A 27982-nucleotide genomic window follows, 5' to 3' on the forward strand; every position below is an offset into this window, starting at 1 on the left:
AGTTTAACTGAGTAATATGAATGCAAAATATGTTGATAATTTTATTGAATAACAATGAATAAGATATAAACACTCTGATGATTCGTCTCTGACATTACTACAGGTGTCCTTCCAGTTACGTCCTATTATGCTTACATTCGTAGTGAAAAAATAAACATGTGCTATATATAAACATGACACAATTAAACCGTGAGAAATACGTTTTCGTGGATACATAGATACTCATTGTTTCTCTCCAATCCATTCTAAGTAAGAAAATAGCTTTAGATACCTTACTTTACTTTTACACATTTGCCACTGATTTATATATAAATGAAAATATATATTCAAGCGACAAACGATTGGACCCACAAAAAGGCATTTCAAGTGAATGGTATTGTATGCAAACTTCAGGAGTTAAATCATATTATATTTCTCACTATTATGCCACTCCAATTTTAAAAAAAAATGGTATATCGAGGAAAAATAGTCAATTTCCTTATAGTATGTATCGGAAAGAACTAAAACTATGTAAGGAAAATACCGAAACACTGATATCTCATCGTTTCCTTACTGTTAAATAATGCATTTGCCGTAAATGGGAAAATTGTCCTGTTCTTTATAGGTACTTATCGGAACAAATATCCTATGTGAACAGCACTATGAATATTCTAATACTTAATGAAAGTCACAAAATTCGCAATTAATAACACTGCGAGGATAACCTATGCATATTATTACCAAACGCCGTAAAGAAAGAACGCGATAAAAGACATAAATAAAAGATGATTTCTATTCTATCTATTGGCATTTAGTGCATGTTCAATTATTAATAACCTTAACAAAAACAATTTCTAAACAATAACATGCATGAATGAAATGTTTACACAAATATGTACACAATCTGATAGCGCCAGATCTTTTCCTGTATAACCATTCTAAACAACCAACCAGGAAGTAAAAAAAATTGAACAAATATATCACAGTCAAATTTCTTAAATGTCATAACAAGCCAGTCATAGTTTTAACTAGCTTTCTGAGGTGTGCCTGTTGGTTGGGGCTGGTCTTGCTTCACAGTGGTATCTAAAGATCGTACACATTCTGTTACAGCTTTTCTCGACCCTGGTGTATTCTGTAGATAGGCAAAATAAGCCTTCCTCATATGTGGACGGTTCATAGGGTGGATTTCATCCAATTTGTCTAAATCCATTCTGTAGAAATCGTCCTTTGTACGTTTGTAATCTGAGTCCACTTTGGTTGGGGCGTTAATGCTAAATCTTTGATCCATTTCTTGTCTGTAAAGACATGTGCAATCTGCAGATATAGTCATTTCTTGACTATTCGTATTTTTCGATGTGGAATAAATAGAAGTGGTTTGACTTTCAATAGTGTTGAATATATGGTTTTCCAATATCTTCTTTAATTAATATAATTATATTTCCTTACATGAGCATATTTCAGGTTTCTCAATAAATGAAACTTCCTTGTAATCAGGCATTATACAAACAGAAAAATTATAGTCTACCACATGTCATCATTATCTAGATTTTTTTTTCTACGTAATGGAGAACTTTGTGGACAATCAAGTATTTAATTGTATAATTGACTACAAAAATTTATACCTTTAAAAGAGAGTTCCGTTTTTCACCTTTACCACAGCGTTATTTTTTTGTTGTTGATTATTTTGAAAGTAACTAATGTTTTACGGAACGAGAATGAATATGCACTCATTTAATGCTTTCCAATAAATATAAGGTGACAAATAAAAAGAAATTTTTACACATTCATTTTTAAGTAGGAAAGAAATATATAATACTTACGTAAAAACATTGACCTTTATTTCTAAATATGCATTGAAAGGTGTAGTGGACAATACCTGAATTTAGGAATATCTTGGTATGGGAACCTTTGTGTGGCATTTTCTTTACCGGCATGGAATGGAACAACAGGAAATTTTGGCAGTCTTGTACTTCCTTTCTTTTCTTTCTTTTCCTTTTCTTGGCTTTCAGATCTTTCGGATTTCTTGCTGCAATTGAAAGTAGACCTTTTCAATATTAACAATATTTTGTACCATTTGAGCCCCGATTTATAAATAAACGATGATATAAGCAATCATTAGACTCTTACTCTTACGTCTTACTGAGAGGAAACTACTTAAATATCCAATATTTGAATCAAGTCGGTAATAAAAAAACGACTAATTGTTATTTCTTTCAGTCGGCTACATCCGCACGCATAAAAAAAACTATATTGTAATGCTCTTGTTTATTAATGTATTTAAGGATTATAAATTCAACAAGACTTAATATTTCATAAATGACATTTTCATTTTTAAGAGTTAAAACCGCTTTCGATATCTCAAATAGACACGACAGTTTCGCGTGTTCATTACATCGTTCTACACTTAACTGAAATTGGTTAAATACAAAATTTGCTAGTAACATGAATCAAATTAAAACAAATGTCAATATCAGTCGACATATTTAACAAAAAACTGTTTGTTATTGACATAAATACAAAGTTACATCCGCCGGCAACAATTCTTAAAAGAGGCATGTTTGTAACTTGCCTAGCATCGCGCTGATTTGAACAATTATCATAGTGATTTATCTTATACTATATTATCAAGTGAATGACAGTTACCCTCTCGTTCTTTCTTGTCCTCCTGTTGATGTCCTCTGAGCACTACCAATCTTTGGTAATATGGTGTTGTCCATTTCTAGATCTACCCAGGGATCACACAAACCCTGTGCTGTGCTCCGGCTAACATAGCTGTGACGAAACTCCTCGGGCTGAAAATAATTACAATTATTTAAACCGACAACTAATTGGTACATATGGTGGAAAGGAAACGTGTAGATATCAAAATTTAGAAGATTATTGAAATCAATCCCAACGAACTGAAAGAAAAGGATAAACAGCAATACTTACCATAAATAAATATAACAGAAAGTTATGACACAAAACGGAAATGGTAAGCTATACACATAAATACATATATCCAAAACGTAGCATCAACAATATCTGAGTTTCACATCGTGACATGCAAGGCGGATAAACCTACTACTAAAGCAAAATATCTATTTTTTTCATACTTAAACATTCATTTTTGTTTATTTGTTTTTTTTTTAATTAGTTTGGAGTTTGCTTAAGAAATGAGATCTATATTGAAGGTCAAAAGGTTGTTGTTTAATCGATATAAATATACATAAAAGTAAGCATAGTTTACAATGAGTCATTAAATCAATCCCTAACACCAATTTGTATTTCGTATTTTGTTTTATTACACCCAGCCAAAACATTCTACCATGTAGCAAAGCAAAGCAACAATAAAAGTTAAATGTCAATTAGTGTTTGTTACCTTAAGCCCGGTTATCAGATGAGTTTGTGTCCCTCCCCCTCTTCTCTTTTATATGTGTATGTGCATGTGCGTTTTAAATAGGAATGAGTTACTCTTCCTTTTCTGTCATCTGTATACATGTTTACAGCAGTTTTTCTGACCTTTCGTGAGACAATTTCTTTTTTAACAAAAGAAGCAGTGTAATTTTCAACTTTGGCGTTATATGTGTTTATCGTTTTAATGATAATTCAAAATTAATAAACGCATAAGTGAAAGCATATATCTAGCATCTGAATAAAAATGGTATGAATGTTGCACATATACACATGTTTGTAGTAAAATGTATTATTCTGATATCACAATTATCATGATTACATGCAAATTGTGAAAAGTGCAAATAATGGGACTGAAAACTGTGTGTTGCTAAAAAGTGATAGTGCATGCAATATTAGATAGAATAAAACATGATTTGTCTTTATTCAACGTAAATAGTTGACAAATCAAATGTAAGTAAATCCATCGAGGTAGTAGTTCTCGGCGCATTAAGTCAACAATAAATTGCGACCCGTGAATTGACTAGCCTATAAAACCACACCATGGATCACACGTGCATATATTCTTACAGTGCTAATTGTTCTTGATCTAGGCATTGGTGTGGATTGTGGATCTTCTTTTTGCTAAAATTATATACATTCATAAACGGTTTTGTTCATTTTTAACATCAGAAGATATGTGTACACTTCATTCTTAACATCAAATGAAATATGTACAGTTAAGCTAATGGAATACAATTTACCTACATAGTTCGTCATATGCAAACAGTGATTTCAACAATTTTGTTTGGTACCTTGGTACCATTTTATACAAAGAAGTAATTGCAAAATCATTAAATCATTTTACACTCTTGTCAATGAAATACTCGTAACATCAAAACTGGTATTAAATTGTTTTCATATCCTTTAAAAATAACACATTTGATATCCATCATTTTTGTACCGAATTCGTACATATAAAGAAAATACAGTATCAAATTTCAAAAAACATATTCGGGAATAAAACTAGATTCCAATTTTCCAGAATAAAATGTATATAATGTATTAACCTTTTCATTCATTAAAATAGAATAAGTTATAGTGCCATAAGAATGGCGTTTTCATCATATTCAATGAAATAAACTACCATGTGATCGCTAGATTATGAAAACTTATACATGCACCTTTTAAATGTGATATTCAGGTTAATAGTTTAACACGTTTCTAGCCTAAACATGAACTTTTCTGGTAATGAACATTTCTGAACTAAGATCGTAAAATTCGTCATCTCGAAAAACTGCAAACGCAAATTTACAAATGTTTGATAGCCAAATCGAGCACTAAGCAAACAACAAACACAATAAATAAAATACACAATAATTTCAATAATGTTAATAGTACTGTTAGCGAGTTAGGTTAACATTTGTATTTGCAGAGCGAGAGAGAGACTAATGAACATCAAAAGTATTCTAAATATAGAAACAATAGTAGGAAGGTGTTTCAAATATTGGATTATTTGCAAAAGGCAAATTGTATCCGAAAGTAAGCCAAAATAAAGTATTATACGATGGACAATTCAGTAGGTTTTATAAATGTGTGAATGCAGATATCAGAAGGATATATATACAAGTTAAAGCAGATTGCAACCATCTGTTAATCTAAAAAATTCAAGACGAAATGATTGCCGAGTAATGTCTTAATGGCATAAAATAAGGTAATGAACTACAGGGCAATCCCGCTGTAGTAAAGCGACAAAAAACAAAAACAAAAATAAAAAACAAAAAAAAAACGTTTAACTTGTTGTGTTCAAATACAACAAATATCTGAAAGACAAATGTGATAGAGTCACTATGGGGAAAAGAATTACAAATATAATGATAAGTATTTTTTATCAGATAGTTCAATGACTTTAAACTTTAAAAATTAATATTTTTGATAATTTTACCAAAGTCTATTCTAGCTCAACTGCAAAAAGTCAGATTTAATTTTCCGTCGGAAGATCCATATATTCTTCTGCTTAAATGTTTATTTTGACGCCTCCGATGTAATAACCTTGTCGAAATGGTCCATAAAAGTAGCGGTCTCGCTAATTATAATTAGTAAAATTGCACGTAGTGCTATGATTGTTCATTTATTGTGATAAAAATACAGTGTTATACTAAATTTAAATTTAAATTTATCTATTTAATTTCCGTATGAATTTTTACATTGTAAAGAACTGACCAGCTACTATGTAACAGTTTATGTGGAGACGGTGATTTTCTGGTTTATTCATGTCAGGAAATAAGGATTCTGTTAAAACACAAAGAGAAGAACCAAGTCATTTAGTTTATCTTTAAATTCTCAGGAAAACACGAATGTTACAGTAGTTTCTAGCCAGGGATAATCAACAACCAAGATAATACTCATTCTTACAGCGCTAACAGTTCTTGTTCCGGGAGTTCTAGGGGGTCGTTGGTCTTCTCTTTGCTAAAATTATACATATCCCAATACACGTATGTCCTAATATATGCTTTAATCGCTTTAAAACACAGCTTGTTGAAACTAGAAGTGCGGAATGTTTATGTTCTTAAGATTGAGAATGTTCCCTGACATCAAGCAGTTGCATCGTAGGTTTAATGATTGACATACGACAATGTTTGTTGTCTGTTTATGAAATCAACGACTAACAAAATATGTGATGAAATGAATGAAATCCTTCAGTAACATAACAATGAAAAACCGTCAGATGAAGCACTATTGGGTTTAGATGAAACAAGATTTATGTTTTAAAGGTATTTATGACATAATCCCCATTGATTAGGTCTTATAAATGTTTTTCATGCCATTAAACGATACAGTAAAATGAAATCTGGATGTAGCTAGGTAAGAATGTAATGGCAATCAACGTTGAATTACATGCAACTATAATTATTCAAAAAGGATTTTAATTTTTCAAACTTTACTATGCATGATAGAAATATAAAAAGCGATCGAAACTTTAACTGAAAAAAAAAAATCTATAAAATAGGGAAAACAAACGTGTATATCTGGTTGAAAAAAATCACAGCTTCCCTCAATAGAATGTCAAAAACATTACAAAATACTAAAATGCAAGCTGTGTGTAATAAATGAGATAGTAATAAAAGCTGTAACAAATCTAAATAAAGCATTTAGGTAGTACTCCAGCAAGAATCATGCAAAATGTGTTTCATGGGTAAAAAGCCTACATATTTTTATTTTTGATATTTCGTTTGAATAGCCGTGGTAAACAAAAATTTACAATCAGTTCTTTATATAACCCGTCTTCTTAGGAGATAAAAATCATATAGAATGCACTGTAAATTTCAAAATTAAGGGAGGTAACTCTGTAAATGACACTCAAATACAATAAATTCTATTGCAATTTCAATGTTGATTATCTCCTAAGAGTTGGCAGATTTGAATGAATAATTACACATTTCATAGTATAGACCCATAATTACAAAAATGAAAATATGTAGCCTTTTTGGGGGTGTATCAAATTTTTCATGATTCTTACGAAGACTATTACTTAATTCCCAATTTGTGATTAATTTGTACAAGTGTAAACTCCACGATCAAATGTTAAGATGAACTATCTACCAAGACTGAATAAATAATGTGACTTGATGCATTCAATACCCATTTGAAAAAAAGCAAAACAATGCATTCAGAAATGAGAATAATTGAGAAAAAAATAAACTAAGGAAATAAAACTAAATATAGTATGTACATGTGCAACCAGAGTTTTCTATGGCTAATAGTATGAAGATATAAGATAAAGGACACAATAGAAAACAACTGAGGGTAAAATAAGCCAACATGTGTGTGCAATCAGCAGGAAATGTGTAACCAATAACCTAATGGAGAATTTTGTCCAACCTTTTGACGTCGTGACTTTTTCTGAGTATTTTCAGATTCAGTAGATTCGGTCAATTTCTCTTCATCTTCATCTTCTTGTTTCTTTATATAAAGAGTTTGTTGAAGTGATTAAAGTAATGGGCATACTATTGAATTTAGTTTCTCAGTTTCAATGTAATAGTTACAACAGATACATGTACAAAATATCATCCATGTAACAATGTAATAGTTACAACGGATACATGTACAAAATATCATCCATGTAACATTACGTATGATTCGTACCCAAAAATTTAAACAATAATTTCAAATTTGTTTTAAAAACCTTGAAATTGTGTGTGTCCCCTAGTGTTTACCTTGTAATACATTTTTGAACCATACCTTATATTGGACGAATCGTGGGAATGAAATATTTTGTAGGTATACAAATAGGCTGTTCTTGTTGTGACTTACGTCAAACAAAAGTAGGAATAGCATTTTGTCATCTGATGTCTATCAATAAAATTTAAACTGAAATGCCATATAAATACCAAATCAAAAGTACAGACTTCATTTAAGAACAACTTGAAATCCAAAATTTAAAACATACATAACATTAAGCGAAAAAGAATGTATGTAGTCTCAGGGTTATGGTTTGTATGAGACTCTTTAAAAACGGCTAATTTTATCCGTTACATATGATATATTATAATACATGAAACGATTAAAGATCGATTATATATTGACATCAAACTTACCAGGTCTATCAAAAAGGCAGCGGTTTGTGTATTGTAATAAGGCTCCAAACTAGTCCATACAAATGGAAAATGCTCACGCCTATTAAACGAAAGTCAGTATTAATTATTCCAATCCTTATATTTACCTTGGTTGAAAATCGAGATAAACCAGCAACATATTTATACATTACAACAAATTCGAAATTGAGTTATCTCCCATTTTACAGTTTTGCATTAGCATTAAATGAGCTTACAGATTAGAATAAGTAACTGTTTTAAATATTTGTCTCTTGAATCTTGGATTATTAGAATTGGTGTGGTATTGAATATTTCTTTATGCTTTTACATATATTCACATACTGTTTAGGTTTTCTGATGTGCGATCGTTCCTTTCTAAGTATGTCTTGAAGTCGTCTCAATTCTTCAGTCTTGTATTCTTTTTTCTGTTTCCCTGAATTGGACGCTAGAATGACACAATTCAAGGCAAGGTAAATATTTGTTTTTCCTTTCGAGTGAAATCTTGCTTCAATCCTACGGGACGAGTGTTTTTGAATATAGTGCGAGATTTAGCAAATGAGTGTTAGTCATTAAGAGATCCTTCCGTTTAAGTCGCAAATACTATCAATAAATTTATATTCACAATGTGCACATTTTAAGAAAGATTTTAACTCTGTATGGGATCGATATTGTTCAAATTCATGTTTCAAAATCTAAATCCTACTTTTTCCCTCCACCAGTGTATTTGAGCTTAAGGCAACACACAAAGTTATATATAATTATATATTAAACGCTTCCAACACATACAAACATCTATCACAACAGCAAAACAGGAACGTTGAGCACAACCTGGTATTTTTCAATAACAAACATTGCTAGCACAAGAGTATCAATTCTTCTTTTGTGTATATTTTGAACACTCTAACATCTTGAACTACATGGTCTATAAAATGTATTGCAATAATCATATAGAATCAAATGAAATGCGGTTTGTTATTCATAGTCGTCCTCGTGGGTTCCGTGCTTAGTAACTAACTGCACTTTTCAGAACCAGAAAAAAAATTATCTTATCTCAGTCATTGATGATTAATTCCTGTCAATATAATATTCAGGAGGTCATTCATGCATGTAAAAAGCCCATTTAATTCACTTTTTATTTCTTATCAAGAAACTCCGACAGACCACACAACCACTCATAGTTAGGTAGTATATGTTTACTGAAAAAGTAAATTTTGTTTGATGGGTTTTTGTACACCATGAATACCTTCTACTATAGGCAGTGTCTGAAATTTATATATAATAAAAGCTGCTACTTAAATAAATGAATAGACAAAGTCTTCATACGTACTCTTAAAACTAAGCAATATATCTATGTCTCATAAAAAGAAACCTTCAGTCCATGTTGGTTTCTTTGTACATTAACAATCAAGATTGATACATATCACTACTATATGATATAGAAAAAATAAATGATTGTGTCTACTGTGCAACTATACGAATACGAGATTGGTCCAGATCAAATATATTTGACTTTAAACTTTTCAGAAACAGCAAAAAAAAAAAACTTGAAGATAATATTTTAAAAGTTTAGAACAACAATTGAATGATATATCTTTAAATATATTATTTTCGATGTTAAAAGATATCGAGTCTCAAAGGTTGGGAAAATCCAATTCAAAAATCTATTTTGATAGTGCATAAACACATTCGGCAACATCAAGAACAATAAAGAAGCGCCCGATACCTGCACAAGGAATTCTGTGAATGAATTTACTGATGAAATGTTATTCACTCCGATAAAAAGTCATGTGAACAGAAATGAAAAAAAAGATAAATTGTGATTAAGTGAGAATAAATTATATGTCCATAATACCAAAAAAAAACATATTGGGATAAAGTGATAAGACAATTTGAGCATGTGGATATTTGAAAGCATTTACACTATCCATTTGTTGAAGTGAAGGAGACATCTAAAGCCTACGCCACCTAAATTGTTTAATCTACAACAGTAGGTACCCGTAAAATCATAGAAAGAGAATATTGGTTTTAATAGTTTCGCAGAATAGAAAAAAATAGAATGTATATGTTATCATTCATATAGTATTCTTGAACTATCATATATGAGTGTTGAACAACAAATATTAAAAAGATTTCAAAATCCACCAGGCCAATCAAAAGAATATCATGATTATCTGACATTCAGTCAACTCATGCCCGCATATAAAATTTCAAAAGATATCTTCGCCATCACTCATTTCTGTAATACTTTTAATTAGTCTTTAGGTCAATTTAAACAATGCTATCGTTAATCTGACATTTTATGAAAAAGAGGAAATGGAGAAGTACAGCCACTGCTTCATATTGTAGTACCTTATCTTGTTTCAGTTATAACAACAATGGAACATGATATATCGCTACCTTACCCAAAACTATTATGAATATTCCCGAAGAACAATAAATTACTTCCAAATAACCTTAAAGGTAAATATGTTATCGACAATCGAAAGTACGAAAATATACCAAATAGCTATATATCCGAATCAAGAAGGTGGAAACATTGAACAGAAACCTGTTATTCCAATATCAAGATGCACGACAGAAGATGCAACCATGTTTTGATAGTGTTCGTCTTTGATTTTAGAGCTGAATAATGTGATGAAATACAAAACTCAATGCATTATCAATATTAACATAAGAAAGGAAATACAGAAATTTTAATATTACGGAAACTGTTAGTGACACAAGATGTTTGCCGAATATGCTTAAACACAGTTAATGCTGTACAAAAGTACAACACAAACAATATGATAAAAATAACACCAGATCAAATTATCAAAACGTTATTCATTTTTAAGATAAGCAAATATTTAATTTAAGAATCTGATATAACAGCCATCATTAACTGAGTAAATATAACACGTACAAAAAAAATCTAGTACTTAATAGCAAACGAAAACACTGCTAACATTGTTATGTTGGTTTAGTCTTTAGTTGTGTATTTAGGTATTGCATATTAATAAAAAAAAAATAAATTCTCCAAAGTAACAAATTTAAAAATCTATCGGATATTATTTCTAGGATGTGTTGAAAGCTTAGAATTCTTTACAAATGTGAACAATCAAATAAACCAACAAATCTTCAGACTTCAAACAACTGGTTTTCGTTTAGATAGAAATTTAGGAAATGAAAGCGTTGTCAGTACAAATGTGTGGTATACGTTAGTAAAATGAAGGAATTGGATTTGATAACGGAGGAACTACAACAGAACTATTCAGACAGTTAGAGATAATGAGCAATTGCACGATCTACGCATGACATTGCACATGCTCCCTACCTTCCAAATTTTTTGCTTCCTTCTGTTTGTTTTTCTTCCCTGTTTAATTCAAACGAGATAGTAAGTTATACTAGTGTTCTTAATTTTGAGAATGAAAATGAAAATTGTTTAAATCTACTCAGCTAGCTACAAAAAGAGGGTAATTAGTATACTTTCATTTGATTTTTCAAAAGTCCGTTATACTTAGCTATTAAAGGTAGTAGTTAGTATTGGTGCCATAGAAAAATCATTAGTTAATGTATAAAGAGTTAGAACTAGCTACTAAAAAAACATCTAGTGAGAGAGTGCAACATAATCTAGTATGTTAGAAAATAATGAATGATTAAGTATGTAAACTGATTAAAAACCTGAACAAAGATCTGTTCCATTAATAAGTAGTTGCAGAAGCCCATGGATATGGAAAATTTAAATAGATTGAAATATTTGATAATTAGTTAATTAACATTTAAAAAACTAACAAAATACAACACTGAAATTAAAAGTTGTTAAAACAAACATAATATTGGAGTGAACAACATTAAACACCAGAAACACATTTTACTAAGAGAGAAAAACACAAAAGTTCCGGTTATCATGCTCGCTACTCATGCTTTGTTCGAAAGAGTCACAGATGCTCCAAATATAAACATTTATTTATCGAATAAGTGAAGACGTTCTATATACATGCAGGTATCGGGACGCGAGATACTACTTTTATTCACCTCTGCTGATACATCGTCGTCCATCAGACTTTGGGCGATTGGTTAATTGTTGAGTTTTGACAGGCGCACTATGGGCTGGTCGGCGGAATTTCCGTTCATCTTGCTTTTTCTTGTACACCTGGCTTGGTGTTGGTGTATTTCGTGCTCTTGTTTGATAGTCGTCTGGACGGGGACTCTTCCTAGGACTCTTTTGTGATTTATTTGATGTTTGGTTGTTTTGGCTTTTACCGGAGTTAACTCTAACGTCCGGTGCGATGACAACATGTTTCGATTCCTCGCTTCTTGCTGTGAGCTGCTTACTTTCCGAATTATTGAGGTCTTTGTCATCTTCTGAGTAGGCATCGCTCTTATAATCATCCCTTCTGTAATCTTTGTCATCTTCGTTTCTTTCATTTCTTCTATGTTCATCGCTTATGTTGTCTTTAGTATAATCGTCTCTTCTATAATCGTTTGCATAATCATTATTATCATCCGAATGGTGAACGGCATTTTCTTTTGTTACTTTATCTATTTCGTCGTCATGATCATCGCTTGCATCTGATTCTCTATCCTTGTCGTCTCCATAACCAGTTTTATCATTATCATTCTTACCATCATCATTCGAAATCTTCTCTTCATCGTACTTTTCCCACTGAAATTCGTTTCCAGGTTTTTGTCTTGAATTTGCAACTGGCGATTCCTCAGTATCTGCCTTTTGCTTTCCGCTTTTTGCCGGTGAGGGTTCACTCTTGAATTCTTTTTTGGTTGCAGTCAATTCATCATCTGAATACAATTTTGCTTCCTGTGGTACCACCTTTTCGTTTAATGTGTCTCGCTGTTTTGTGGACAGGGAATCGGAAGACCCCTCGATCAAACAATTTTCATTTTCATTTTTAGACTTTGAAGTATCAAAAGTGGCGGGTTTACTTTCTGTCTCAACTTGTTTATTTTGATTATCAAATGTGTCATCATTTTCACTCTGTCCAGATTTTACCGAATCTTTACGTACAATGGATTGTTTTTGTTTAAAGGTATTATCAATTACGATTTTCTCATTAGAATTTTGAAGTCCCTTATCTTTTCCATCGCTTTCAATATTTTCATGTTCCTTTTCTGTATGAGATTTGTCATGTAGACCGGATACTTGTTCGTCGTTTGTTGTGCTTCTGTTTCCCGTGTTATCGGATGTATCTTTTGTTTCCCTTTCGTCAACTGTATTTTGTTTATTGCTATTGTCATTCGTGACATCACTTTTGTCTGATTCTTCATTTTTGTCAATTGAAAGTTGATTCTGACCGGTACTAGCACCATCGTAGGGGTTATCTGTTACGTCATCAGACCTCATTATAAAAAGGTCATCGTCAGTTTGTACTTTAAATTCGTCTATATTATCTGGACAACTATTTTTTGCCGGTGAACTAGTATCCTTGTCCAATTTATTTTCACTTTCTATATTGTTGTCCTCGGGGCGTTTATTTACATGATCAGAGTCACTTGAAATTTTGTTCTTATTGTCCATATCTACAGATTCGTCAAAATTAAAAGCATATATATATATATAAGCAACGTAAATTCGTTAAGACCCTAGAAAGTGGAAAAGAATCAATGACTTCCAATTAGCAAAATTGATAAAATCTTTAATTCTAGTAAATGTTGAAGCTTAGATCAAAAAAAAAAAACATCACAAACAAGGTTCTTATGAATTAGGTATTATTGCTATCCCCTGTGTTTTGTTATTTATTAAATGTCTGAACAGTTAATTTTGGGTAAATTGTAAAGGGTTTTCAAAAAGAAACACACTCAATCTGATTAGTATCTTTCTTATGATTTATCCTTATTTCAAAATGAGTGAAAAATGTTCAGTTTGCTTAGATTAAAGAAGACCTTTTAAATCAAAGTTATTTTTCCGTATTTAATTAATGTTTCAATAATATGTCAATGTTTTAAGTGTTTATATATAAAGACATGCATCCAAGCTGAAATGTTAAGAATGCAATACATGACTTGCTTGTCTAAACCTCTTATCATTTAGTAACATTTTCTGTCTAAGATACATAACTTGTTAGACAAGACGCATAAACATTTAGCAATAATCTCCTATCTATATTTTCACATGCTATGTATGACATGAACGCTTTTCTAATGTCTTACGTTTTTTGACACGCTTTTTAGTCTGTACTTTCCCTGTAGCAGAATTAAAACGTTATTGTCATTCGATTTGATCTAAAGAAAAACATGACACAAAGGAGTATAGTACTTAGTTACCTTTCCATCATACAATTTTAGATAATAGTATTGACGCATCAGAACAAAAGAAGATCTTTGATAAGAATTCATTGTGGATTTTTTACATCAACTTCGTGGTTTATGTTAAACAATTATGCAATGGTTCTTGATTTCATGCATATAAATTTACCATTGGCAAATTTCAAAGTAAATTTTACTTTCTTTAATTTTATCGTATGACTTGATCGAACCATAAAATTTGGCATCACATGAATATCACGTCCAAATATTGTGTGTTGTTTTACATAAAAGACTTATTATTTAAAAAAAACAAATGTAAAATATTTCTTTTATTGTTGTTTTGTACATGAATATTACTGATCTGCTGAAGAAGCATAACTTACTAAAAGAAGTCGTTTTGGAGGATTCTGTGTTCAATTGAATTTTTGATATTTTCGATGACTTGGCAATGTGAACTACAACGTTAACAGAGTAATCCAAACAATATTTAAAATCATGTGAATAAAAATAACAGATTTACGTCCGTTTATGAGATAAATATTAAACATTTGATTGCACTCTTCTTCCAATCTGTGATTTCCGCTGTCAAATGATGTCTTATAAAAAAAAATTCAGATATGTACGAAATAATTGTCTAATCTCATTAAGTACAGTGACCGAGTCCTAGTGTGATTATGCAAAAAAATCCAATAATAAATGTAAAAAGGTCAAACTATGTACAAATCATAACTTCTATTTTTCGAAGAGAAAAAAATTATAGTATTTCGTTCTCCAAATCCTGGTTCATTGTAATCATTGTTACACTCAGGTCTATATTTAGGATTTTGTTAAGAGTAGGGTATATAAACGAGTACATATAAATAGATAGTTTTATCTGTATTAGTTGTAATCGATAATTTTAAAGAATAAGAAAGTTGTGGAATTGTTTTGAAAACAAAATAACATTTTCACATTCCTCAACCTTCCATCACGTATAGAAAGATACATCCTATATAAATATAATCAATAACTTGCAATAATAATAAAGAAAAGTACCAGCAGGGTATTATATAAACATTTGTTATTATCAGGATTTTTTTTTCGGATTTGTTCCCTAACTCTTCTTTCACAAACAAAACATGTAATCACTCTTGAATTAGTTGATGGTATTTCATGTAGCAAATGAAATCTAGCGACCACTCTTATATAAAAATCACCAACAATGCAGCAGCAACGCATTTCAGTCATATATGTCAATTCATACCTGTGTCGCTGTCATTCGCTCGTCCTTTTGCATCAGTGGCGTCGGTGTTCGCTCGAGTTCCCCTTTCTTCTTCCGGATTATTTACGTCTTTCTGAAAGGTTTAAAAAGAATTTTCAAAGTACTTATCATCATTAACCTTGGCATAGTTGATAGTTGAACTTCTTGTCCGGCTAAAGACGACATTTTGTGCAAATATAATTGGAGTACATTAAGTATATCTTGGTGTTTACCTGGACCTTTTTGAGTCTTTTAAAAATTATAAAATTGAAGAAAGCAAAATCTCAAGCCTTAAAGTGAACACATCTGATAATAAATAAGCTGATCCTGCTTAAATGTAAGTATTTTATACGAATCGGGGGAAATTGAGAACATCCAGAAACACACATGTAAAAAATCAACCAATCTGACAATATCGGTTTACTCAGGAGTATTTTAAAAGACTATTATTTGATCTCTGCATCATTAGATTTGCTCAATTTTGTCCATAGAATGTTAGAAACACAAGGTTTTTGACAGTGTTATCTGCCCTAGAAATGTTCATTTTCAGTACATTTCAATACAATTATAACTCAATTTACGAGCATGATTTGTAAAATCCTGTCATTTGTTTCCTGATTCTGATGGTGCAAATAGTCAAAAGATGGTGGGTTTCGTAATACCATGTTTCATCCACTGCTTAAGAACTTCTTTGTCTAATAATCAGGCAAGATGTGTGTAATGTTTGGCACATGAAACAAAAGCAGAGATTTTATGGCATTATCCAAGTATGTATATCTCATGACCTCCAAAAACAACCATCAAAGTGTTTGTAAAGTTTGCCTCTATAAGATAATGATAGGCCAAATATAATTGAAAATGCTCTATGGAAAAATGGCGGGAAATTTAATTCAGCACATTTTCCCTATATAAGCAGTCAAAACAAAAATAACCATATCATAGACATATAAAACGGATTAATGTTCGGTAATTTTGCTGTTACCCATATACAGATGCTTAAAAAACATAAATAGCTTTTCAGTTATTTTCTAAATGTATTGAATGTATTTGAGGCATAAAAGAAAAAGTGAGAAAATGACCTGCCACCCATTACCTAATTCTTACACAGACTAGTACCTTAATGTTGATAATAAGAACATACATATGGTTAAAAAAAATCAACTATTTCTTAGTTGCACCTGTAAATTCAACGTTTAGTAAATGGTGATAATTTTACAAAAAAATATTGCAAACTATATACAAACACCACATATGATAATTCTCTCTCAATATTACAAAGTACGTGTCTGCATACAAATAGTAACTTATAAACTCACCCGAGTGTATATTAAATGTAAACTATTCATTAAATCCTTTTTTGTTTACTATTTCAGAGCGTATAGTGATATCTAATAAACAACCGTGGCAGTATCATGAAATGTCACTTTATAAATAGGATTTTAATTCCTACAAAATGGTAGTTAAATTTATGTTTGAATTTTGTTCTTTATCACGATTAAGTAGATAGAAATCATAACTTGTCCCTATAGTGCAAACACTGTATAGGTTGAAGGCATATCATATGTCTTCCAAACGGAAATTATTTAATTTGGTTGTTTATTTCTCATCTGGGCGAATAGGTCATATTTCTGTAAACTACGTGTAACCTGATACTGTGACATCCATAAATGTCTATCGGTCCACAGTCCGCAATTCAAACAATTCCTTTACTAAACAAGGCTTTGATGAAAGAACAAACCTTTAATATTCTCTTTAATCGACGGGAAATTAAATTATAGGACTTTTTATTATTATTATTATTATTATTATTATTATTATTATTATTATTATTTAAAGCAATTTATGCTCACATAACCTGGTCAAAATTTGAACAAGTATTCGGAACGGAATATAAATTTCTGGAAAAATCCCTATTTTAATCAAATATAATTAATCTCTGAAAATAAAAATAAGACCAATCTTTACACATAAGAATAATGTTATCCAATGAAATCAGTAATATTACCAAACAAGAAATATTAAAATTTATAGTCAAAGTGAGTCACGCTTATATTTTTGGTACTGAAAATGATCGACATTTTCGAAAGTAAGGAGAAATTGAGTCATTATCAAAAACTCAGGCCTTCCCTGTCTACAATAAGTATATCATTTTAGCTTTTATCGAGGTCATATAAAATTATAACACGACAAACTAAACGTATGTATTTATTTAATCACTCTTTTTATAGAAACTGCCTTTTAAATCAACCCGTCATCTTGTCAAATTCAAATTAAATTCTCAAATTAAAGTACATAAATGATACATTATAGATTCGATGGAATAAACACCATTTCTAAGGTCGTAACTAATGGTGAAACTAATCCCTGATAAAAAAAAATGATCATTTTCTTGTGAATTGGCTCCTCAGTTTACAACCATTTGAAATATAAATGTGACAAACATATAGGAAGAAATATGACTATCGAACAGACGGACACATAAACAAATTAGAAAACACGGCACTCAGTCACTAAGGAAAATTAAAGCAGCAAATTGAATAAAATCATAAAATGACTTAAACCGAATACCATATAATGCTTGTTTGTTGGGGTTTAACGTCCGACCAGCAATATTTCAGCTATATTCAGACGAAATACCATATACAGAGTTAAGAATTACTGAAATATAAGAACGATTAACATTTGGTCCAAAACAATGTAAAAACAGTTAACATTACGACGAAACAACCAAACAACTGAAGTATCTTCAGCACTGACAGGTTTTGTAACTATTATACTGGCGTGTTATTCACCCTTAGTTGTCTTGGGGTTACATTTCTGTTTTCTTTTTTGTGTGTGTGTGGGGGGGGGGGGTGGCAAAGATAAAATTTTCTATCCTTGCCGAAATTTTGTTTGTATTTAAACAAAAAAATATAAGGAAAATAATAGCTCATGCTATTTCTTCTTGCAAAATCTTAATCCTGCCTCTATAATTCAAATTTGATCCTAGCCCCCAACCCCACCCTTGCCTTTCCCACATAAAAATCCATATTAGTTCACTTAATCCTTATCTCTATCGGTTTCTCTAGCCATGATAACGCATACAGAAATCGTTAATCTGTATTGGATCTTTTTCTCGATATGTCAATTTTTCCCCGTTAGTTTGGACATTTAAATTGATATAAATCAGAGGAGATAGATAACTGTCTATAAAACAGATTTTTATGCCATTTATAAGTGTCTATAACCATTGATGATAGATTTTGATTTCGATCTCCTCATAGTTTGTTTCAATACAACCCAATCGATTGGTAAATCAACAAAAAATATTTAAACTTGAGATATGAAATGATTTGCATAATAAATGTTTCGACATACATGTATTTCAAAAGAACAAATGACCTAACGTGCATTCATAAATTGACAATACCTGTCAAAATCTAACAAAATCATGTTATATAAGACACGACAGTTGTTAAAGCATTTCATGAAATAATCAATGATATCTACCTTTAAATGTCAAATACTTGATAATGGTGGATACGTTACAGAATAAAAAAAGAAGTTGGGCAAAATATATACTTATGTATAAAAACTACCCACTATATTTCTAGGAATGAATCTATCTTATCCAACACTACTACTGCAACGACATAAATCAACATTTTGTTTGAATACAGCTTGTTATGATAAACAAAGCTTAAAAGTAAAATGCTAATATACATAAATGCCTGCATTACAATAGGGCATTGTGTGATTTTTTAATTACAATAACTACCGTGTAAGTAGAAGTACAGACTTTTGATACCATTAAATTTGTTAAATTAATAGCTAAATTTGGAGTTTTATCAATGGCCCAAAATGATGCTTAACAACAGAACAAATGGCCTGTTCTGTAGGTAAAACAACATAGGTATTGTCGGTCCTTAGAAATTTAAGACGGTGTAGTTTTATCGAGAGCGGTCTCCCGTGAAGAAATAATTGGACATTTTAAACGGCCAAGGGTGTATGGACTGTGTATGTAAAGAGATTTCGTTGTCGTATATTTAAGACATTTCAAACAGGGTTTGTTTAAGAATCACTTTATTTATGTATGTTTCAATTGTTAGACTAATATTTGAGAATTAAATTCTTATGCGACACAATGAGTGCATTCACGTAATGTTGAGTCTTTTAGAGGTCTTGAAAGGCCAGCCATGTAAGATTGATTGCTTTTTGAGGATTTTGGAGTTTTTCTATATCTCATTACAACTTTAAATTTCACTAGTTTTACTGTGACGCGGGAGAGTGAAAATCGTCAAGTTGTCAATCGTGCTCTCTGTTTCTATATCTCCTTTTTGTGGTTGCGATTTACTGTTTGAAGTAACTTTCCGTTGTTATAAAACATAATTAATTGTAGGTTTTAACAACAATTCAACACAAAAATTCAATATTTGTTCCTATTTAAGACCTTGATGTGAACTTTGAATATTTATTCTAGAACAAATTCTATGAATTTCTGGCCTTTGTACGTCTTGTTTCGTTTTTACCTATAGTTTATTTTTTATGTTACTTGAGTACATAGGAGCAACTCTTTCGCTGTCCCTGTGCATAATGATAATAATGTCTTGTTTTGGGGCCAGCTGTAGCCTGCCCTGTGGTGTTAGTGTTTCTTCGTCGTTCATTGAAGACCAATGGGTAGCCTTGGCCTGAAATTGTTATCCCGGTGGGGTGGTTGTCTCTTTGCAAGATTCACCATACCCATTCTGGTTGCCTTTACGTTTAGCATTATAAATAGATAATGTTTTTTTTCTAACTTTAAAAATAACCTATTAGTCGTTAGCAACATCTACAAGTATATCAGCAATACATTATTGAAGAATTGATGCAATTAGCATTTACATATAAAGTTTCAAACCTAATTTTAAATCATTAACTTCTGTCAAGGCAATAATCAATGAGTCCTCTTTAAATTTTCGCTATAAATTAATTAAAATTGGGGTACGAAGGTCTTTATTTTAAAAGCGTTGTCATGGAGAAATAATTCATAAAGCCATCGCAAACAAAAAAAATAACATCTAAGAAAAATAGAAACAACACAATTGTATAAAATAAACTTCCTTGATGTATACCACTGCCTATGCATCAACTGATGGATCAAATCAGGTGTTTAAAATCTAATAGACACCAGGGGTGCAGTTATTATTTCTTTTTATTCTCTATGTCAGGGGTGCAGTTATTATTTCTTTTTATTCTCTATGTCAAGCATGCACAAAAGTAAAATATAAAAAAACTTCCGCCTAAAATCGAAATAATTGAATTCACATTAAAGTAAAACAGAAAAAAATCAATTAAAAGATTCAATTAAGTTTTGAATATTTCAATATTGTTTATAACACAGAATATATTGCAGTTATAGAGTTACAAACGTTTCCGTCAAGTTGCAGTGATAGACAGTTAAAGACGACTTCTTTCGAGTCGAGTTGTACATAGTGCGTCTCTGTCGAGTTGTAGGTAGTTAATGCGTCTCTGTCGAGTTGTAGGTAGTTAATGCGTCTCTGTCGGGTTGTAGAGAGATAAAGACGTCTCACGAAACAAGGAGATGTTTTTGTATTCTTATCGGCTATTGTTCAGTTCAATCAGTACGGAGGACATATGGCAGTTTAGCAACTAAAACATTCAATGTAGCATTTTAAAGTTTTGTTAAGTCCTAGTCATAGTTTCTACTCAAAACCATAATTATATTTGCGTACTGGATAAGTCCTTTGGAGTCAATCGATTCGCAGATAAATTCCAACAAAAACACAACTGTGATCGAAATTAAGTATTGACACAGTCACCAAAGAAGAAAATTGATTAGTAGCAATAATGGCAAACCTATTTCGCTTCTTGTCAATAGAAAAGGGAAATTAAAAAATCAGCATCGATTCTACATTATTATAACTTCCCGTGGTTTTGACTATATCCAATAAGCCACGGAAATTGATTGATTGATTGAGTAATTGAATCCAGAGATTGATTATTTATATTCATGTGGGAAACAAGTCAGACTTGTTGCTGTAGAAGGGGTTCAGTACGGAAATTCCTAGTATAACCAGGAAACAGGGTACATGTGAAACCGACTTTCCTGCAGAATATTTTTCATTGAATAAATGGAAGAATCTTGTTCGTCAGTTCTGTGTAAACAATATCTGGTAATCAAAAGATTAAAACAGATATACTGATATTGATGAAGATTGAATCAGACGTATATAAAAGACAACGCCCTTGGTTTGCCTGCTATCAGTACATTATCTCAGCTTAATCATAGAAATATTGTTACATTTAAAGTCTTTGGGTCACGGTATATAAATTATACAATTACAATCTTTTGAAGTGTCATTTTTAAGGATCAGCACAGAATGTGATGTTAAAACGGGAAGCCTGAACTAACAGAGTATACATACAACATACCTATCAAAACAATCCAAAACAAAGTATGTACGCAATATGTTCACAGGCTAGACAGATAATTCAGGAACAGAGTTTTCTTATATTTGCCAAAAATATTCATTAATACATCCTCACATTTAAAAATTAAAACGTTTACCCTACATGAAATACCAAACACTATCAAATTACACCGTATACTGGCACAGAAAATGGCAATGCAATGTTTCTAGTGCAATTTTACCTTACTGCAGAACTTGGTACAAACCTATTCCAACACTGTCATGACAGCAGTCCAGTTCACAATAAACCTCATATGGTTAAAAATAAATTGTTTGTGATCTGATAAAGCATTTCTCCATCGGGTTTTCCATTTTCATTTTTCTTATTTTTTGCAAGACTTTGCGTCTGAATATAAATTGTTTATTAGCATACCAAAGAACGTCTATTTCCCTTGATACATTAACAGACAATTAAGAGATGCAATTTGTAATGAAATGTATTAAAATACCAAGGCACAAGTTTTGCAATTAAAAGATTTGTTTCAGGCAGAAAATTAATTTGTAATTTGTACTTTTAAAACTTGAATAATTAAATCGTTGATCAGCAAACAGACAAAGGAGTTCTGGTCGACGATTTAGAACAATTAAGGTCTAGTTCATAAAAGATTCGTTTCGTTTTTTTAATAAACGGATAGTAAATCCAAGTCGGAGCGCCAAGCAGTGTCCACTACATCTTAGAAACTATATGTATCGATCATATGACATTTCTAAAATGGAATTTATAGCTTTTTAAATAAAAATTTTTCCATAAAACCTATTTTACAAGGTGATTGTCAGACCTCCGATCCAAGCTATGAAAACAAAAGAAATTTCGTCCATAATTACCTGGCGATTTTACAAAAAAGAGGTTTCAAAACTATTATACGCATGTGAAGAAACGCCGGTAAGCTGGAAAAAAAAATACAATACAATTCATATAAAATTTAGGGCCAAAAAAGGCCTTCAAGTATTATCAAGCAAAATAGTTGTACTTAGGTACTTAGGGTCATGTTAGCATATCAGCACAATATATAGATTATGTACTAGCACATGAAGAAAATGGCCGGACAGGAGACTATCCACGAGCAAGTATTATTAAAGCTGGACTCAGACTTAATAACAAGAGTGCGACTATACGGAAGCGTTTGAAAGCCGTGCAAGACAATATATGGGAAAGCTATATAAATTGAAGCTAAAAGAGTTTAGTGATCCACAGCAGTTCCACGTGAGTCATTGTTATCAACTCGTCAATCTGTGTATGTGTGCTTGTGTTTGTGAGCCCACTCCAGAGTAAGAGATGTATGTATGACGGTGCTAGTAATATGACAGAATTCACCACAGACGTGTTTACATGTTCATCACGTGGATACCTGTTCAGCCCCCGCATTTGCCCGGATGTTCGGAAACTTTACTCCCTTTCCTTTTGGTTTCTTGTCTTTCGTTCGTTTATTTTCCTTGTCGTCTTCTTTTCTCTGCTTGGTCTTAAGGTTTTTCTTGTTCTCTTGTTCTTTAAGTTGCTTTCTAAGCGCCTTCTTCTCCTTCTTTTTCCGTTTTTGTTCATCCCTAGGGAGTTTTTTGTACTCTATATCCGAGCTAGATGGACTGGAACAAGAGCTACTGCTACTACTACTGCTGCTACTCGATCTCCCCCTACCATTTTTCTCTTTCTTTTTGGTGAGTACTTTTTCTTTTTTCTTGTCGTCCTTGTCTTTTAAATTCTTCTTTTTTTCATCATCGCTCGAGCTCGATGAGCTGGAGCTTGATCGTGATCGGCTTGACCTCGCTTTTTGGTTTTCTTTATTCTATAACAAGAGGTTGCATATATGCGTAAAAATACCATTTAACATATAAGCGAGCTGCACCTTTTAAAGACAATTAATGTATATTGAGAATGTTGTTCATCAACCGCACATAAACGATTTTGCGTGATACATTTATTTACGTTTATTTTAGGAAAACTGTCAATCCTTTAAAACTGGGAAATTCATTACTTTGAAAAGTATCAATGATCATCTACATGAATCTGAAGTTCGGAATATAATTCCAAGACTTAAAAACTATAAATATTCAATCTAGCAAATGAATGCATTATAATTTTAAGCAGATCCTATAATTACAAGCACGGAAACCCCTAGATTCATATTATTTTATGAAAAGCATTCAAAAAATATTTCACATAACAGCAAAACAACTATTATAGCAATGTATAGCCCGGGTGTAGCTAATAATTTCTAATGAAGCGACTAAATACGTGCATACATAATGAAGCACCTTATCTTACAGTATATAGGACTCTATATACACGTATGACTACATGCGTGTGATATGTTAAATGTACCGTGCCGATTGTCTTAAAATTTAACTCTTCTGTTGAAAGGACGTATTTCCATTCACCAGTGAATTCACTTAACACGCTTGAAGTATTTCTGTAATTACTTATTCGCTAATAGCCTGTATTTCTGTTACCTGTTAAGTTCTTATTCAGTGTACTTCATTTATTTCCACAATATTGATAAACAACATGTATACATATTTATGCGTCGTTTCAACGCAGCTTTGATATGACTAGACGAATGTCCAAAGTTCCCGTCCATGGCGAGCTAGTTGCTGACGAAACATCAACACTATCAACAACTTATGATTGTACATGTATATAAAGCGAAAATATTAAACAAACATAACTTAACTATTCAGGGATATGGAAGGAATACAACCTTTGACTACGGTGGGCTGAATTCAAAACCTGTATCAATGTATTCCAAAGCAGATCCAAATAGTCAGATTGATAGGGCATATAACGCTATCTCGTTTTATAAAAATAATTACGGATTACTTTTGCTTGGTACCGAAGCGTTGTATTTATATGGTTCAAAGTCTTCTGGGCCTATGTTTTCTTCTGTAGCACTTGTCATGATTCGTCGGAATCCTTATTTTATTATATGATCATAAGTGGTCCGTTTCATAAACAAGCCTTAGAAACAATTTTGCCTCCTAGTATACAGAAATATAAATTACCCGTACAGAATGTGATTATCTGTACGTATACAACGTCAGGTACAATACTTTTAAAATGATTATACTTAGCCATGTTCCTTCCAGACCCCCTCTTTTGAGATAGCTGGATTACATAATACAAAACACAATAATTTATATTTAGTCTCGCATGACAAGATAATAGCTAGGTCTTATATTTCTCCGGATAAACTCAAGTAGAGAATAGAAGATTCCTATCAATATTTCGATGACCTTTTCTCGTTGAAAGGTTATAAACCAAAATATTATCGTCCTCTTGGTAAGGCTAGGGGGAGAAATTGGTTAAATGACACAGAATATTCCGAAGTTTCAAACTGAAGCTGTTTTGAACGTGCCAAATTTATCTTTAATTGATCACAATTCATTAACTATACATGTACCAAACTGGAATAGTCGATGGTGATTCGATATTAAAAGTGACTTAATTGTACTTGGATCCAAGGTTCATGTGATCTTCATTTAATTAAAGCTTTAATATCGATGCTCAATTCTGAAAAGGGGGTCGAGTGTGTGCGCGCTTTGTTTTGGAAAAAAATAGGAGGTGTGAGTGGGGTCAACTTGCCACATTGTACATGTTACTCGTCTTAACTGCGGGAGTAGTATTTTCCTTCAAAAAATGAAATCGTCTCATCTTTCTACTGTTTGTATGCATAGATAAATCTCATTAAAAATCATTGTTCAACGGTTGCATGTTCCAGGTAGTAAGTAAAATTGAATGGATGGGGAAAAGAATTGAAGAAACTGGGGAAATAACAAATCGTTATAATGTATATATGATTTATTAACCTCCGTAGCTAACTCAACTCAATTCCTAACCTCATGTGAGTGTAAAACGGTTTATAACGAGGTATACACCATGTGATTAATACACAGTAATAGTTGATATAAAAGATTAAGTACCTTTAAGTTTAAAACTTAATTTGAGTATTAAATATCTTGCATTCATATTGAATATGTAAAATATACCTAGTTATGTTAATCCTATACCCAATGCTCTAATGATTTGTCGTAATTAAATATGATTGAGACTTGGCAATATCAGGGATTTGAACAGGTTTTATTTGTGTTTTGGCATACGACAAATGTTTACAAAATGGAAACCAAGATATCCCAGCAACTTTATCATTTTGCTTATTTCGAAAGGTGTTTTCCCCGCCAGCAACTGTAGACAGATAGTTAAAGGTCGAAATCGGTGAAAAAGGTTCAAATCAATACTGGACGGGGAAAAGTGGTTGTATGTGGGAAAGGGACGCCTTGGTGGGTAGAATTGCAGGAAACAAACAATTTCTTCTTAATCTATACCTTCTGATGTTCTCGATATTTGATATTCTGGAAATACAAGAAAGACAGTTTTCCTATGCATGCACATAATAGTTTTTGGTGTATTTCCGGTCGTTAAGGTCTTTGCTTGTTTGTTTGTTCATTTGTTTGACTTCTGGGTATCGAACAGTATTCATAGGCGGACCCAATAGGTCCAAGGCCCCATTATGTTTAAAAAGTAATTATATAAAAAACTGGAAATCACCGAAGTGCACCCTTCAGTCTAAGATTGTATTTAACATATTAATACTACCAGAAGTATGTCTTGACGGAACGAACTGACCAATCTCAAGAGAGGGCTTTTCTAAACGGATCTGCCTCTCAATATTGACAAGGTCTTAGTCCACAATCCTGTATCGTGTTACATTTGGTCTTACACGAATCACGAAACACGAAAGAACCAATAATATATTTTGATTTCGATATGCTTTCCAAGTGCTGTACACGTGTTTCAAGGAGTAACCTCTTGTCAGCAGTATTTGAATCAAATATATTGGAAAATCTAACTCCAAAAAACAGAATGTTGCCATGGGGAAAATACATAAGCATGCATCTTTTCTCTTCCGTCTTCTCTCTTGTTTCGGTCTTGATCTTACGGTGTGATATTCCCCTTACCCTCTCTTAATGGTGCACAAGGGGTGCATTTGTCTATCAATCTCGTCTCACTGACCAGCAATCGAAGAACATGCATTGTGCGATGCAAGCCATACGACTCGTATTCCACCGGTTATATAGAATATCAGAAGTTTACCATGAATAGACAGTGTCCAATTAACACCTGGTTTTACGACAAACCATACAAAGGTATCTATCTCATTTGTCAAAGATATTTAACACATTGAGAAGTGCTAAAATAAGTTTGACATACATGTACATGTAATTATAAGTGAAATCAAATGGTTGTACAACGAATATTTGTAAGGTATCAATGTAGTTAATTGTATAGGTATACCATTTAATTTCTATTAAATGGATTCACAGAGAATTTAAGGAATACTGCAGTAGGCCTTTTTTTCTAAATGCTCATTGTTGTAATGCAAGCCTTATAAATTATCCTATCTATAGATTCATTACGAATGATAACACAGCATACATAACACACTGTATTACTATTCCTTTCCTTTTACCAGTATTGCCCCGTTTGAAAAATCATGGCTTTATTTTACATATACATGTAGTTCTGAAAAGGCTCCCTTACTTCAATTATGTACCACTGTATTTTAGAGTAATTAAAGTAACTAGAAAAGCAAATCTTTCATCAGCATGCCATTTATCATTTTATATAAACTTGTTCCTGTTGGTTGATTAGTAGTTTCTGTTTCTTATACTTAACTTGTAATTGAAACTTCTCATGTACATAGTTGAACTCCAATGCATTTAAAAACTATTAACAAAACGACCCACGGGAACAAAAATCATACCCAAGACAGGTGAAACAAATACTGATAAAAAGTTAAAACAAATCTTACCTCAGACATCGTTACACCATTTAATCACTTGTTTGTCCTGTTTTATTTTTCACAGTTGCTCAATTTACTATTAAAACCATTCCACGGTGAAACACCTCGTCAAAGCGTCATATCACCTTGGCGACACTACCGGTACGGCTACGTATAAATAATCCGGAACAATCAAGCTATTTAAATGTATTGATTTCAAAGTACCTCTGTAAGAACGTCTTTATGTATATATTAAAAAGATTGTATCATTTTTATAATTTAAATGAATTAAATGCCTTGTCGTGATTACTGTGCACTTAGATGCATTATATTTTT

General features: G+C 31.8%; 1 protein-coding gene across 13 annotated transcripts; it reads right to left on the bottom strand.

Annotated features, from left to right (window-relative positions):
* Positions 1-28: 28 nt before the first annotated feature.
* LOC148598897 (uncharacterized) lies at positions 29-27855 on the bottom strand. Of its 13 annotated transcripts, XM_088562532.1 has the most exons (13): positions 27677-27855; positions 23225-23656; positions 15430-15520; positions 14091-14123; positions 11961-13460; positions 8289-8391; positions 7950-8028; positions 7234-7314; positions 5767-5820; positions 3943-3996; positions 2623-2771; positions 1856-2005; positions 29-1274 (listed from the first exon to the last, which is right to left on the bottom strand). In XM_088562532.1, exons 1-13 carry the CDS (start codon positions 27683-27685, stop codon positions 1004-1006), a joined length of 3006 nt encoding a protein of 1001 aa, XP_088418658.1. In that variant the 5' UTR covers positions 27686-27855; the 3' UTR covers positions 29-1003. The 13 variants fall into 13 exon arrangements, with proteins under 13 accessions (XP_088418658.1, XP_088418663.1, XP_088418662.1 ...); XM_088562537.1 differs by lacking the exon at positions 7234-7314; XM_088562536.1 differs by lacking the exon at positions 3943-3996.
* Between the last annotated feature and the right edge of the window lie 127 nt (positions 27856-27982).

This window comes from Perna viridis, chromosome 14 (genome assembly GCF_037379345.1).
Source record: "Perna viridis isolate PV_CMFRI_1.1 ecotype Kerala chromosome 14, ASM3737934v1, whole genome shotgun sequence".
Lineage (NCBI taxonomy): Eukaryota > Metazoa > Mollusca > Bivalvia > Mytilida > Mytilidae > Perna > Perna viridis.